At 38.2% G+C, this 15,482-nt stretch overlaps 1 protein-coding gene across 3 annotated transcripts in view; it reads left to right on the top strand.

Annotated features, from left to right (window-relative positions):
* Positions 1–76: 76 nt before the first annotated feature.
* Positions 77–15,482, top strand: part of KNTC1 (kinetochore associated 1) — a 107,408-nt gene continuing 92,002 nt past the window's right edge. For all 3 annotated transcript variants that reach the window (XM_032654017.1, XM_032654018.1, XM_032654019.1), the window contains exons 1-13: positions 77–208; positions 2,370–2,540; positions 7,400–7,520; positions 9,247–9,362; positions 10,254–10,332; positions 10,921–10,998; positions 12,122–12,156; positions 12,395–12,505; positions 13,319–13,412; positions 13,766–13,818; positions 14,032–14,147; positions 14,499–14,553; positions 15,081–15,179. In XM_032654017.1, the coding sequence (XP_032509908.1) occupies positions 2,412–2,540; positions 7,400–7,520; positions 9,247–9,362; positions 10,254–10,332; positions 10,921–10,998; positions 12,122–12,156; positions 12,395–12,505; positions 13,319–13,412; positions 13,766–13,818; positions 14,032–14,147; positions 14,499–14,553; positions 15,081–15,179 (1,086 nt within the window). In that variant the 5' untranslated portion in view covers positions 77–208; positions 2,370–2,411. The remainder of the gene's footprint in view (positions 209–2,369; positions 2,541–7,399; positions 7,521–9,246; positions 9,363–10,253; positions 10,333–10,920; positions 10,999–12,121; positions 12,157–12,394; positions 12,506–13,318; positions 13,413–13,765; positions 13,819–14,031; positions 14,148–14,498; positions 14,554–15,080; positions 15,180–15,482) is intronic.

Genomic DNA, 15,482 nt, shown 5'->3' on the forward strand with positions numbered 1-15,482 from the left:
GTGGAATTTAGGGTGGGGCGACTTCGTATTTCGATTCTAAAGCAATCTTGGCCTCCGCTGGCCGCCGTAAAAGGGGTTGGGCTTGGTGTTCTCCCGCCAATTTAAATTTGTGGCATAGACCCTAAAGAGATTGGGAACGTCTGTTGGAGCTCGGAAGGTGGGGGGGACGATACTCTTGAGTGCTCCTCTTTAGTTTCTTCAATTACAGGTGAGGAGGGTGAGCCGCGCTGTTGTAGGGAGCTGGGGGTGGATTCAGGTCGAAGTAGCAGAGGCCTCAGCTCAGTTCGATGTGTTTTCCCCTCAAGACGCTGGCGGGAGAGAGGTTGGAGTCGGTTCTTGCTGGCCCCGGTGTCCAGCTGAGAGCATATACGCGTGGAGGCCTAACTGAAACTGTTTCATTTCGTTTAATTCGTTAATCTGTTCACCCGGCACCCAGAGGAATCTCAAATCGTTAATCACATCATGTCACTGGTCTGCTTAGTATCTTTCCCTCCCTAGCACTGAGGATGAAACTCAATCTTGTAATCAAGGATTCATTGGCTCCACCTGTTCGTTTAACGCCTGCACTTTTCCATTCTTGCTGTGTCCGGGCAGCAGCCCCAAACTCATTCCACCCTCTGAGCCTTTGGTACTCGGCCTGCATCTTTGTCCCCACGAGCTTTACATAGTCGGCTTCTTGATATTCGGGTCTCAGCTCAGATGTCATCTCTTTCACTTCTCAAACAGGTCTCTCTTATGCGCCCCTCCCCCCATTCATTTGAGCACTATTTGTAATTCTGCGTTTACTTAGTTTTTCGTAGGGAGGCAGTATACCAGTTAATAACTGGCATGAATTTGAGTCTTGTCTAGCTACATCATTAACTCGCTTGAGGTGACCTTGGCCGTTTACTTAGTCCCTGACTCATGTTTCTCAGCTGTAAAATGGGTTGTTGTGCAGATTAAATGAGTGATGCATTCAAACTATCTTGCCTACTCAATACCGTCTTTATTTTATTTTTCTCCTTCGTACGAGAATATAAATTTCATAATGACAAAGACCTTTTCTGTCTTCTTCACAGCTGTATTCCCAGCTCCTAGAACAGTGCCTGACACGTAGTAGGCATTCAGTAAACGTTTGTCAAATGAGTGAGTGTGACAGATCTGGGAGGCTGATGATATTTCTCTATTTTTACAGATATGGGACTCTGAGCCCCATAAAAGTATTCACTCCAACCTGTCTTAATCTCCTCCCAACTCCCACCCAAACACAGCCACTAAAATCGTGTATTCTAACATACTCTGTTTTTGTGCCCTCGCTTACACTCCTAGTAAGAACTCTTTTCCTATATTAAAAAGCTCCTATGGAAAAAAAAAAAAAAGTTTAAAAAAAAAAGCTCCTGTGACCTTAAATTTCTAACCCAAATGTTACCTGCTTCCACGAATAACAGTAGTGAATTAGATAACACTTAAATTGAGTGCTTGCCATGAATGAAGCATTGTTTTGTGAATGTTTGAAACTCATACTGACCTTTCCAGCTACGTACAACTGTATTCCTATTTTATAGACAAGAACTGAGGAACAGAAAGGTTAAGTTACTTGCTTAAGGACAGCAGCTTAGTAAATGTGAAAGAACACCAAGTCAAAAATCATTTCTTCCCTGTACTATACCTTCCAAAGATTTAAAAACATATTTCTGCGAGCACTTACCAAAACAACTGTAATTATTTGGTTATTGTTCCCCACTAGTCTTGATCCAAGGATTGTTTTTCATTTTCGTATTCTATGCCTACCCATATCCAATGAAATGAGTTATATAAGTCCTTGCTGATGAGATAGTTAAGTGACTCAAAAGGTTACAAATATACTCTTTGGTCCAGTCAGAAACCTAGTGCAATTTTTTCTTCCTCTCCTTAACATTTTCATTTATTGAATAACAATACTGGAAACATGAATGGTCATTTTTTTTTTAAGTTCATCTGGAACCTTACCATTCTAAGATATCCCAGACAGTTTGACTTCAGAGCCTTCACTATTTATTGCTATATTGGTTAAAGGTTTTTTCCAAATGAAAACTTGTTATAATTTCAGCTAGGCACAGAAAATACTAGTAGCTCTAGGACAGATTGGTAAGATTGGAATTGTTTCCTTGTGTCCCTAAACAAATATATTCTTCTCTAGTGATAACCATAGCTCTAGTTCCATGTATCTTATTGATCCAAAGTGTCTAGTGACTACAGAAATAACACAAAGAGAGAGAAGTCTTTACTTGTTGATGTGTGTGTGTGTGTGTATATGTATATTTGGGGTGGGGGATAAAGCATTTTCATTTCCCAAGGAACGGGAGTCTATGCAACAATAAAATTTGGCCTAATTTTACATATTGTCACAGGGAAGGCAGTGGTTCCTGTCTCAGGAAAACAATCTCAGAAACATGTGGAATGATATTGAGCTGCTAACAAATGATGATACAGGAAGTGGGTACCTAAGTGTTGGTTCAAGAAGAGAACATGGAACTGCTTTATATCAAGTAGATTTACTAGCGAAGATCTCCTCCGAAAAGGTAATGGTTATGACGTGGACTGTTTTCATTCACAAAATTTTTACTGAGTGTTTAGTAAGACTAGTAGCCACGTGGTAAATGTTTTATAAATGAGTATAGTCCTTTCTCAGGGAATCAAAGTTCAGTATCCGATCACTGGAAATTTCCATCTGAATTCCCCCTGCATCACCTTATGGTCAGTATTCCAAACCTGAATTTTTCATAGCTCCTCCTGACATTTTAGACATACAGATGTATATAAAATGATACAAAGAATATCCACCACCAGTTTAGGAAGTAAAACATTACCAATAGAATCGAAGCAAGGCCCTGGAGGCCGTTCCTGATCCCGGGCTCTTCTCATACTCCACCCCTGAGTTAAGCACTCTACTGAGGTTGAGATTATCCTTTCCATGAATTTCTTTCTGTATTTTGACTTTCTTCTTTTAATAACTATTCCACCATTCTCACACCAGGCTTGAAACCTTATTCTCTGCCTTTTACGGAAAATATTGCTCTTAGTTTTTGGTTTTTTTGCCGGTACGCGGGCCTCTCACTGTTGTGGCCTCTCCCGTTGCGGACCACAGGCTCCGGACGTGCAGGCTCAGCGGCCATGGCTCACGCGCCCAGCCACTCCGCGGCATGTGGGATCTTCCCGGACTGGGGCAGGAACCCGTGTCCCCTGCATCGGCAGGCGGACTCTCAACCACTGCGCCACCAGGGAAGCCCTGCCCTTAGTTTTTTATCTTTGATTTGCTTTCTTAGTAATTTGCTTTTGTTAAAATTTTGATGGTCGTGGTAAACAAAAGTTTCTTTTAGAGAAAGTGCAAATGAGCTTCTGTCACAGTATTATAGCCCAGGATTCCTCTACTTCCCATAGTTAGTTAATGTAATGTTTAATTCTCTAATTAAGAAAAAAAAGTGTAAAAGAAAGGAGAAGAGACCAGACAAGATTTGTATTTTCTAGGACTAGAAAGGCAGGGCCTCCTCTGGGGAACCTTATTCACAAATGGCCTCAAGTGTAGGCTTTTGAGTTTTCTTCAAATGAGCATTCAGAGACTAATAGGGATTTTTAAAAAAATCATTCTTTATTCAGCTTGTATCCTGTTGTCAGCCTTTATTGCTTTGTGGCATTTAAAAGCCACAGGATTTATAATTTTTATGAGTAATACAGATAAATTATGTTCTTTGGCATTAAATTGTTTATTTGTTAAGGCAAAAGTGTAAAGAATACCATAAGTTCTGTAATGAGAAAGTGGTATTTCTTTATTTTTTTAATATTACCAGCAGCCTTAAAAGATGGAAGTGGCCCAGGCCACTTGATCTCTGAGGGCTACTGTTGAAAAATAATAGTGTGTATTGAGCTTTGAATTCAGTTAACAACTAAAATTCCATTTGTTATTAGCTTGGGGCATTACTTGTAGCAAATGCTATGTTCACAACCCATGCTAGGCCCTTGGTAAGGTAACATTATCTCTTCTCTTTAGGATCTTTCCTTAAAGTTAGGCAGACAGGACACAAGCAATAAAAGGTATCTATCTAGATGTGCAAGTCAGTATATGAGAACTACCAAATGAATGGTACAGACAGTAAATGCAGTAGGAATTCAGAGGATGGAGAGCTCACTGTGGGTTGGGACAATTTAAGGAGCATTTCATAAACTAGCACCTGACTTGGGCCTTAAGAAAAAACAGGGAAAATGAAAGCACAGCTTACCAAAATATGTGGAATGCAGCAAAAGTAGTGCTTAGAGGGAAATTGAATGCATATATTAGAAAAGAAGAAAGATCTAAAATCAATAATCTAAATTTCAAGTTAGGAAACCTGAAAAAGAAGCTGGACTTCCGTGGTGGTCCAGTGGTTAAGACTCCATGCTTCCAATTCAGGGGGCACGGGTTCGATCCCTGGTCAGGGAACTAGATCCAACATGCCGCAACTAAGACCCACTGCAGCCAAATAAATAAATAAATAAAATATTTTTTAAAAGAAAGAAAGAAATAACAAGAGAGCAAAAATTAATGAAATTGGAAATAAGAAATCAGTGGAGAAAATCAATGAAACCGAAAGCTGGTTCTTTGAAAACATGAATAAAATCTATAAGCCACCAGCCAGGATAACTAAGAAAAAAGAGGGAAGACATAAATTACTAATATCAGGAATAAAAGAGGGGGCATCACCACAGATTCTGTGGACATTAAAAGGATAATCAAGGAATATTATGAACATCTCTATGCCCACAAATTTGATAGCCTAATGAACTGGACCAAGTCCTTGAAAAACACAATCTGCTAAAACTCACACAAGGAGTAAACAACCTGTTTGATCAAACAATACTGTTTGATTCCAACTCTATAACATTCTGGAAAATGAAAAGACAGTGAAAAAAAGATCAGCGGTTGCCAGGGTTTGGGGGTTGGAGTGAAGGTTGAGTAGGCAGAGCCCAGAGGATTTTCGGGTAGAGAAAATATTCTGTATGAGACCATAATGCTAGATGTGTGTACCACAGAATGTACAACACCGAGAGTGAACTGTAATGTAAACCGTGGACTTTGGGTGATTATAATGTGTCAGTGTAGGTTCATCAGTTGCAACAAATGTATTATCTGGTGAGGAACATTGACAATGTGGGAGGCTATGCATGTGTGGAACACGGAGCTATGTGGGACATCTTTATAGTTCCCCTTCAATTTTGCTATGAACGTAAAACTGCTCTTAAAAATTAAAGTCTTGGGGCTTCCCTGGTGGCGCAGTGGTTGAGAGTCCGCCTGCCAATGCGGAGGACTCGGGTTCGTGCCCCGGCCCGGGAAGATCCCACATGCTGCGGAGCGGCTGGGCCCGTGAGCCATGGCCGCTGAGCCTGAGCGTACGGAGCCTGTGCTCTGCAAGGGGTGAGGCCACAGCAGTGAGAGGCTCGCGTACCGCAAAAAAAAAAAAAAAAAAAAAAAAAAAAAATTAAAGTCTTGGGAATTCCCTGGTGGTCCAGTGGTGAGGACTCTGCACTCTCACTGCCAAGGGCCCGGGTTCAATCCTCGGCTGGGAAATTAAAATCCCACAAGCCTCCCGGCACGGCCAAAAAAAATCTTAAAGAGAAGAGGGGGAAGAGCAGTCCAGGCAGAGAAAACAGCCTGGGTAGACCCCTAGGACGTGTAGCACAGTTTCTTCTTTGTGACACTTTGGTGTAACTTTTCACTAGTTGAAGAAGCAAGTTAAGAGTATAAGTGGGATCAGGGGCTTCCCTGGTGGCGCAGTGGTTAAGAATCCCCCTGCCAATGCAGGAGATACGGGTTCAAGCCCAGATCTGGGAAGATCCCACATGCTGCAGAGCAACTAAGCTCGTGTGCCACAATTACTGAGCCTGCGCTCTAGAGCCCGCAAGCCACAACTGCTGAGCCTGCATGCCACAACTATGGAAGCCCGCACGCCTAGAGCCCGTGCTCTGCAACAAGAGAAGTCACCTCATTGAGAAGCCCGCGCACCACAACAAAGAGTAGCCCCTGCTTGCTGCAACTAGAGAAAGCCTGCATGCAGCAACGAAGACCCAATGTAGCCATAAATAAATAAATAAATGAAATTTATTAAAAAAAAAAGTATAAGAGGGATCAGAATGTAGTTTTCAAAAGTTACACCTGCAGAAGGTGACCATTGAAACAGGTATAAAATGAGTTGATTGGCTTAGTTTGTCAGAGAAGATTAAGAGTAGTTAACATTTATCCCAGCATATGCTACAGGCAAGGTTCCCTTCTAAGCCCTTTACATGAATTAATTCATTGAATCTCCATACCAGCCAGCATCGTAGGCATTATTATTATTATTCCAGCTTTACCAGAGAGTCAGTTGAGGCCTTTGCTTGAGATTATTCAGCTAGTAAGTGACAGCCTTCTCAACTACTGAGCTATCTGACGGCTTCAAGATTATGTGTGGAGGGCTCCCCTGGTGGCGCAGTGGTTAAGCACCCACTTGCCAATGCAGGGGACACGGGTTCAAGCCTTGGTCCAGGAAGATCCCACATGTGGAGCAAGTAAGCCTGTGCACCACAACTGCTGAACCTGTGCTCTGGAACCCGCGAGCTGCAACTAATGAGCCCGTGTGCCACAACTACTGAAGCCCATGTACCTAGAGCCTGTGCTTAACAAGAGAAGCCACCGCAATGAGAAGCCCTTGCACCGCAACAAAGAGCAGCCGCCACTCACCACAACTAGAGAAAGCCCGTACACGGCAACAAAGACCCAGTGCAACTAAAAATTAATTAATTAATTAATTTTTAAAAAAGATTATGTGTGGGAAGCGCTAATCAATAGAAGCTACAAACAGGAGACTCATATTTGGCTTGCATTGTGTTTTTTAAAATGTTGACTTAGTTGCCAATATTTAAAAATTAGAATATTTCACACAAAGATCCAGATTTTCTTGGTAAATTGGAAGCTGTGGCCATGCCAGGATCGCATTTCCACAGGGCATTCATCTGGCTGACTCTGTTCTCTTTAGTTTATGTGGGGCCTCGTGCCCTCCAGTTCACAGTCCCCCTCCCTGTTGTTTCCCAGACCCTGAGACTTTATGCCAGTATTGGTTCATTCATTTACGTTAATGCCTGCTGGCTTCTCCAGGCATAAGCTCGGCCCTTAGGAAACAAAGACTTGTACTTTCGAATCCTTTGCCCTGTTCTAGCAACCCTGGACTATTTCCCTGTTCTAGGCTCTGAATGGATTCAAGATATATCATACAAAGAAAAGCTTGACTCATTAGATATATGGGCTAAAGAAAGAAGGCCTATCAGGTGAAGTTTTAAACTTGGGTGATTGTGACTATGGTGATACTATTGATAGGTATTGTTAAACATGTATAAAAATGTTTTATTTTAGTTCTGCTTTTCCCTCCCACAGGCCTCATTAAATCCAAAACTACAAGCATGCAGCTTAAGTGATGGGTTTATTATTGTAGCGGACCAATCAGTGATACTGTTGGACAGTATTTGTAGATTGCTTCAATTGCATCTTATATTTGGTAAGTCTAATGTAATGCAGTAAAATAAATTGGAAGTCAACTATATCTTGCTACCAATTTCTACAGTATTGCCTTTTCTTTACTCCATTATTTATAAGACTCAAAATTACACTAATTTCAAGAAATTAATCTTGAGTGCCTTGTGCTGAGTACCAGACGGAACAGGTACTGAAGATGATCCCTTCTCTCAATAAGTCTAAGGAAAAACATACATGGAAAGCAACAATTTATTTGCGTGGTTTTTGTGTTAGAATACTGTAGAAAACAGTTGAGCCCAATTATGTTTAAGTTCCTGAATCTTGTACATAATTTCAATACCATCAACAGATAACTTGAATACTTTTAGCACTATAAAAAGTTTTTTAAAAGTACTTATGAATTAATTCTTTATTGAGTTAAAGGGCTTTAAGTGTGTATATGGAAGTGTGGACTTCAGAGTAAATTAAGGGACAGACAAGTCTGATTATGCTGGAAAATAGGAGATAGTATTATGAATTTTTTTCTGAAATTTTGAGAGAAAGATGGTTATTGAAGTGTTTGCGTAAGAACAGCTGAAAATTAATTAATTAATTATTTTTAAAAAGAACGTAGATGAAAAGGAATTAGAAGGTATGCACATAAGAACAAAATCTTGATTACAGTTTGCAGGAGAGAAACCCATATTTTGTGGAATCTTAACGCATCTACCCTGATGGGTCCCCAAGATTCACAGTTTCACCAATTAAAAGTGAGGCTGTGTTTTACATATAATACTTTTTTTTAAATAAATTTGTTTGTTTGTTTATTTTTGGCTGCGTTGGGTCTTTGTTGCTGTGCGTGGGCTTTCTCTAGTTGCAGCGAGCGGGGGCTACTCTTCGTTGCGGTGCGCAGGCTTCTCATTGCAGTGGCTTCTCTTGTTGCAGAGCATGGGCTCTAGGCACGTGGGCTTCAGTAGTTGCAGCACGTGGGCTTCTGTAGTTGTGGCTCATGCGCTGTAGAGCACAGGCTTAGTAGTTGTGGCGCATGGGCTTAGTTACTCCACGGCATGTGGGATCTTCCCAGAGCAGGGATCAAACCCGTTGTCCCCTGCATTGGCAGGCGGATTCTTAACTACTGTGCCACCAGGGAAGTCCCTACATATAATACTTTTGTATAAAGATATTGCTGCTGAATAATTTTAGTTATAAGCAATTTATATGTTACTGCTTTTATCTCTTAGTCCTTCCCTCCTGATCTCCATGTCATTCCCCCTGGCCTTCTTGCTGTGTGCAAGCAATAACTTCCTTACCTCCTTCAAGTCTTTGTTCAAATCTCACCTTATCAAAGGGGGCTCTCCTGAGCACTCCACCTGATACTGCATGGCTCTTCTGAGTTCTCTTTCGCTGCTCTACTTTTTCTTTTTTCCAGAGAATGTATCACCTTTGTGTATGTCATACAATTTGATTACTATGCTGACTGTTTATCATCTATTTCTGCCTTAGAATTTGAGCTCTATGAAGATGGGACTCTTGTTATTATTCTCAGATATATGCCAAAGACCTAGAACAGTGCTTAGCATATACTAAGTGCTCAGCAAATATTTGTTGACAAAGAGTCAGTAGCATTCGTTTTTATATTAGTCACTACTTTCATGAAATATTTAAAAGAAGCTTAAAAGAGTTGACTTTTAATAACAAAATTTGCAATATTTTGTGTTGAAAATAAACATTTTCAGAGGAAGCTTGTAACTTTGACTTGAAATTTTCAGATACTGAAGTGGATGTGGTTGGCCTATGTCAAGAAGGAAAGTTTCTTCTGGTTGGGGAGAGAAGTGGCAACTTACATCTTATTCATGTAACATCAAAGCAAACATTACTCACCAATGTAAGACCTTGTTATGTTTTTCATCTTCATTATCTAAATTCTAAATTATCTTTTAGAAAGCTAAAGCTCTAGCAAAGCATTACTTGATTTGTGGCCTAAATTAAAATAATAATGTTTCTTTACATTGAATTTAAGAATCATACCTTAGAACTGTCTGAAAAAATAGTGCACAACCTAAAAGTTGAGAATTATGTTTTATTGGGCGGACTTTCTGAGAACTTCAAGCCCAGGAGGCAGCCTCTCAGATGCTCTGAGGGACAGCTCTGAAGAGATGTGAGGGAGGAGCCAGGATACATAGGAGTTTTGCAAGGGAGACCAGGTAGTCAGAACATCAAAAGATTACTGTTAAAGAAAAGCAGGTATATCGGGTTAATAAATTTAGCGTTTTCTATGTATGGAAGATGCAAGAGTCTGGGCTCATTGAAATTATTCCTTTGATATACACCTTTGCTGTCTTAGGGCCAGTATCCTGTGCTTTTCCATCCTGAGTCCCCTCAGGATGCACAGTTGGGAGTTGCTGCAATGGCTGATGGCTTGACAGTGGGCAGCCTGTTTATCTGCATCCTGAGTTCCCTCTTGGCTTGATGGTCGCAGCATCCTTTGTTTGCTAATATGGCAGGCAACATTTTTCGTCCACAAAACATATGAAATAAATGCAAAATTGAAAAAGTATGGGTTGAAGATAGTATACTTGTCCAAAACAGTTCTGTATTGAAAATAAACATTTTTGCAGGAAGCTTGTAAATAGTTTTCCATTTGAAAACTAAAATGTTTGGAGTATAGGCAGAATTACTGCTAATGATAATTGATATCCCTAGAGTTTAAAGAATATAATCCTTGACTGTAATTTTCTGGGTTTAATCTTATCATTTGAAATTACTTTGCAATTAGGCTTTTGTTCAGAAAGCTAATGATGAAAATCAGTGTACTTACCGGAATCTTGTTATTGAGAAAGATAGTTCAAATGAAGGTAAGTGCTTTTAATTTCTTTTTTTAATGTCTTCTTATTAATACCCAGTCAAAAAATCAGATTTATAGTTAATATATTATGTAAATTAATTGGTGTTACCTACACAATGTTAAACTTTCTAGGGATGCAATTAATATTATTTTAAAAAACAAGTTTTCGATTTTAGCTCTTTTCAGAGGCTTAAATGTACTCTTCTTAAGTATAATATCCTAAACTTTTTACAGTTTTGAGAGTTCTATAGATTATCAGGGAGACATAATATTCTTTTAATATGTTCTTATGGGTTTCAGTGTATTTATCATATTTCTTTTTAACAAATGTTAACTGGTCCTTAATTTATTTTGATATATCTGAGTTTCTTTTTTTCTGGCAAATGAAATTTGGTTTATAGAAGTTTCAAAGCAGTTAACATTGTTTTTGCAAATAACTTACCAATTCTTTGTAAATAAGCTTTGTATTGTTACTGTGTTATTTTATTATTAGACTTTAAATGAGCAAATGGACATACTTTTAAGCTAGATCCAGACCCTGGTTTAAATTTTATATCATGTGCCTTTTAAAGAAGCTGGCTTGATTTTATTTTAATAGGTACCTATTATATGCTGCTTCTTACAAACAATGGATTTTTTTGTATTACAAACCTTCAGCTTGTAAAAATTCAACAAGGTAAGTAATGTATTATTTTCTTATTACTGATTTGCAGCAATATTTCTTATTAGTTTTCCAGGTAAATTTTAAAATAGACTCTTTAAGAATATTTTAGTTTAACTATATTCTGTGATATTGGGTATACTTTAAAGTATTCATAATATACTTATTCTCCACAGTTAGGGCTACAACAGAATCTGAAGACATATTTATTTATAGTCTTCAAGGACTTTACAACTTAGTTGGGGAGACAGGAGTTACGCTAGCATAGTAATAAATACTTTTTGATGGAATGAATGAACCTGGAAACTGAAATGATTTTGTAAGTGTTAACAATACAAGGCAATAATCTAGAGTGTGTGCTAAGTGAGTCGTGTGGACCATACATCCCTCTGAGCTGGCAGAGATTGAGGAATTGATTCCGGGCACGTATTCAACAAATTTTTATTTTTTTATTATTTTTTTTTTTTGCGGTACGCGGGCCTCTCGCTGTTGTGGCCTCTCCTGTTGCGGAGCACAGGCTCCAGATGCGCAGGCTCAGCGGCCATGGCTCACGGGCCCAGCCACTCCTCGGCATGTGGGATCTTCCCGGACCGGGGCACGAACCCGTGTCCCCTGCATCAGCAGGCGGACTCTCAACCACTGTGCCACCAGGGAAGCCCCAACAAATACTTTTTAAAGATCTACTCTGTGCTAAGAATGTGCCAAGTTCTGGGGATACAACGAGATTTAAGATACAAGGTTCTCTGTAGTTTAATGAAGGAGCCAGACAAGTGAAACAGCTCTTACAAAAGGGAGTGCAAAGTGATGAAGACTTTCACAGGTAAGACTTCAGAGCTTGAATAGGAGAGTTGGAGCAGGGAGAAGACCATCTTAGTAGGAAGAACCTTTTAAGGGAAGGTGTGGACAGACACTGTAGGGACCGTAAGGCAGCCTGGCTGGTGCCCTGAGTATGACATGTCATCACAGTTTATTTCATTGGTCAAGGGCAAAACTGAAAAGTCACCAGCACCTTATGAATTTCTGACCAGTGTTCCTCTTACTAGATTATATGTAATTTAACCTTGACACAAAAGGGAAGATTCATACGTATTTTATAGGTTATAGTGTAAATTTAGCCTACTTTCTCTTTTTCATGCAGCGATTGAAAAGGTAGACTTCCATACGGCAAAAAAGGTAAGAAGACAAAACCACATTGTCTTCTTGAAACTTAGATTTAATGTCAGTTTAGGAAAGTGTTTCTGCATAATTGTCTAATGGTTGATATTTTGGGAATTAGCATGATAAAACATTTTAATAACATTCCTATTTTAAAAAATACATTTATAGCTATTGATTTAAACTGATTTTTTATCAGTCTTTCCAAGGAATTTGGACTATGGAGCATAACATTCTTATTTTTTAAATCTTGCAGTTACAAGGACAAATCAAGTCCAGTTTTATTTCTACTGAAAATTGTCATACCCTTGGTTGTCTCAATCTTGTGGCTGGTGATTTAGCAAGCGAAATCCCTGTGATAATTGGGGTAATTCTCTTTTTTTAATAAAATTTTGGGCTTTTTTTCTGAAATGTTTCTTCATTAAAACATAGTTTTGGTAAAGTTACGTATTAATTTGTACTGTATAACAGAAACAGGGAAATTATAAAATGAAGGTCATAAAATTAACTCAACAAGTATAACTGAGTCTCTATGTTGGAAAAAATATTGCATCTTTATTTTCACTAATCTCTACCTGACATTTAGCATGTCTTTCAATTATGAGTGTAGGCAAAAACAACAGCAGCAAACAAAACATCTAATATTATATTCAAGGAGTAGGCAGAAATTCTATATTGAATTATATTATTATAGCATTTACAACATCTTTACTTGCCAAATTTATATAATATGTTAAGAAGCAGTCACTTTTCCCCGTTTTGTGTATCTAGTTCAGTATTTCATCAGGGTTTCAAATAATTTGAAACGAATACTTATGAATTATTTTCAAATATTAGTAGTTATTTTCATGAAAATACTTCATCAAAGGTTATCTTTAGCTTGTAATGCTGGAGGAGGTCTTGAAGCTTACCTGATGTCTCTAGAGTGAGTTGCCTGAATATGCCTCCTCCTTATTAAATGTTCATGTGATAACAGTGTACAGCAGGAGTTTGCTGTTTTTTCCATTCTGTTCTGTTGAAAACAAACTAAGAGAGGAACTAGATGATAAGAGCTAGCTGGGCTTGAATATATAAATATATTTTGAAATTAGTCACATGTACAACTTAGATGTTTCTACTTGGAGGAGAATTCAGATCTAGACCCAAGTTTGTAATTGACATACTCTTTTCACTTCTGTAGGGAACTGGTAATTGTGCATTCTCAAAATGGGAACCAGATTCTTCTAGGAAAGGGATGACCGTTAAGAGTGTTATTGATGCAGAGATTATTGAAGGTAAAATCAGTTAACGAAACTATTTTTGCTACTTGTGAGTTGTCGTTTTCATGCCAGTACACTAAGTCTGGCATATGAGCCGTTTTACCAAACCTTGGAAACAAGCCAGCTTAGTCTGATGATTGTCCGTGTATTTGGCTTCTTAACATGTTGCAATTGTTACTCTTCATTTTGGGAGGTTTTATGTTTTAGTGATCCTACAAAAAAGTAGAGAAACAGGAATAAATGGGAATGGGAACTTCTTTTTTAAGTGTAGTTCTGCCTTTCCATAAATATGTTAGTTTACTATTTTAAATATGGCTATATGTAACCCAGAAACATAGTCCTTACACACCTTGTTTTCTCTTTTGTAGGTGCAAAGAAGTTCCAGCTGATAGACAATCTACTTTTTGTTCTTGATACCAACGTATGTTTCTGATACTTCCCCTTAAGTATTTTCACTTGGTGTTATGTTTAACAACAGAAATTTTGTCGAACTTAACAAAGACAAGGACTTTAGCCAGGGTAGATTACTACCTTGTGTAATGTGCTTTATTTCAGTTACGTATCAAAAGATAGATTCCAAAATGTAAATTTTTAGTCGTTAAGAGGACGTATCAATGAAATGTCTCTTTTGCAGAACGTGCTGAGCTTATGGGATATTTACACCCTAACTCCCATATGGAACTGGCCCTCCCTTCACATAGAAGACTTTCTTCTCACCACAGAAGCAGATTCACCTTCATCAGTCACGTGGTACATTATGACGCTCAGATTGATTTCCCTTCTGTTAGAACCAGGTTTCTTGCCTGGTTCTGTTCAGATCATTTCTTATGTGTTACATTCTAGATAACACTGTGAACAGACTGACAGGGTAAAGACCATTTCATTGTTAGCCAAATTCATTGAGAACAAATAGGCAACACAAAAACCTCCATGTGAATGTGTTAGAAAGAGTGTGAGTCTGGGCCATAAACATTCAGAAGTCAAGTTCAGTCAAGTTCTGTGTGAATTAATTTTAACTTTTATACAAGGATATCACTTTGACTTAGCTTATGTCTAGCAGTTGGCTTCTTTGATTCACTTAAACCTTCTTTTCTCTTTCAGGCAAGGGATTACAAATCTCAAGTTAGTAGCTCTGACAACTACTACTAATAAGAAGGTATTGGAAAATTTATATCACATTTGTCTATATTATGTGTTAGAAATAGCATTAACATAAGAGTACTAGTTGTTAAGTAGTACTCACAGCATATTAGCTCTTAGTTCACACAGGTACTTGACAGATCAGAAATAACCCTGCAGAGCTCTTTTTTCTCATTTAAAAAAAAAGGTATAAATCTCAGCTTCACATTTTAATTGGAGCATTTCAGCAATAAAAATGTCTATAAGAAAATGTTTATTATAGTGATACTTAATGTAGTTCTGGCACTGAGGAATTATATTTGCCTTAAAAACAAATTGTAGAATGGACTCCAGGTACGTGGATTTTCATTTAACAGATTTAAAAGGTAGGATAGAACATAATTTTCTATGTAACATTTAAATAATACAGTAACAGATTTACTTATTTTTTGCACTTAACTTCGTATCAAGTGTTTTAATCTATGCCCTGGATTGTGAAGTGCTGTCTTGTGCTCATAGGTTTATATTGACCTAAGACATTAATTGCTGTCCTATTTTTCTTAGATGAGAAACCTCATGGTCTATTCATTACCTATGATGGAAATACTATATTCTTTGGAAGTATCTAGTGTTTCTTCTCTGGTCCAAACAGGAATTAGCTCAGTAAGTTGATGTGTATTTTGAACTAATATATTTTTTTATAATTGAAAAAAAAAAAAGAATAACTAAGCTAAGCATGAGTGGAGCCTAGTGGAATACCTGGATAGATCTCAGGTAAACCATATTTATTGTTAGCAGAGGTCCTCGAATATATTTACAGGAGGTCAGTCTTCATTTAAAAAGAAGGAAATTAATCAAATAAAACATCAGTCAATTGCACATTCAATTTTCTTGTCTCCACAGGAAATACAGATGATTGTTAATTTGGGGGAGGTTATTGCTTGCTTTTTTGGGTTTTTTTTGGCC

Source organism: Phocoena sinus, chromosome 14, assembly GCF_008692025.1.
Source record: "Phocoena sinus isolate mPhoSin1 chromosome 14, mPhoSin1.pri, whole genome shotgun sequence".
NCBI classification, from domain to species: domain Eukaryota; kingdom Metazoa; phylum Chordata; class Mammalia; order Artiodactyla; family Phocoenidae; genus Phocoena; species Phocoena sinus.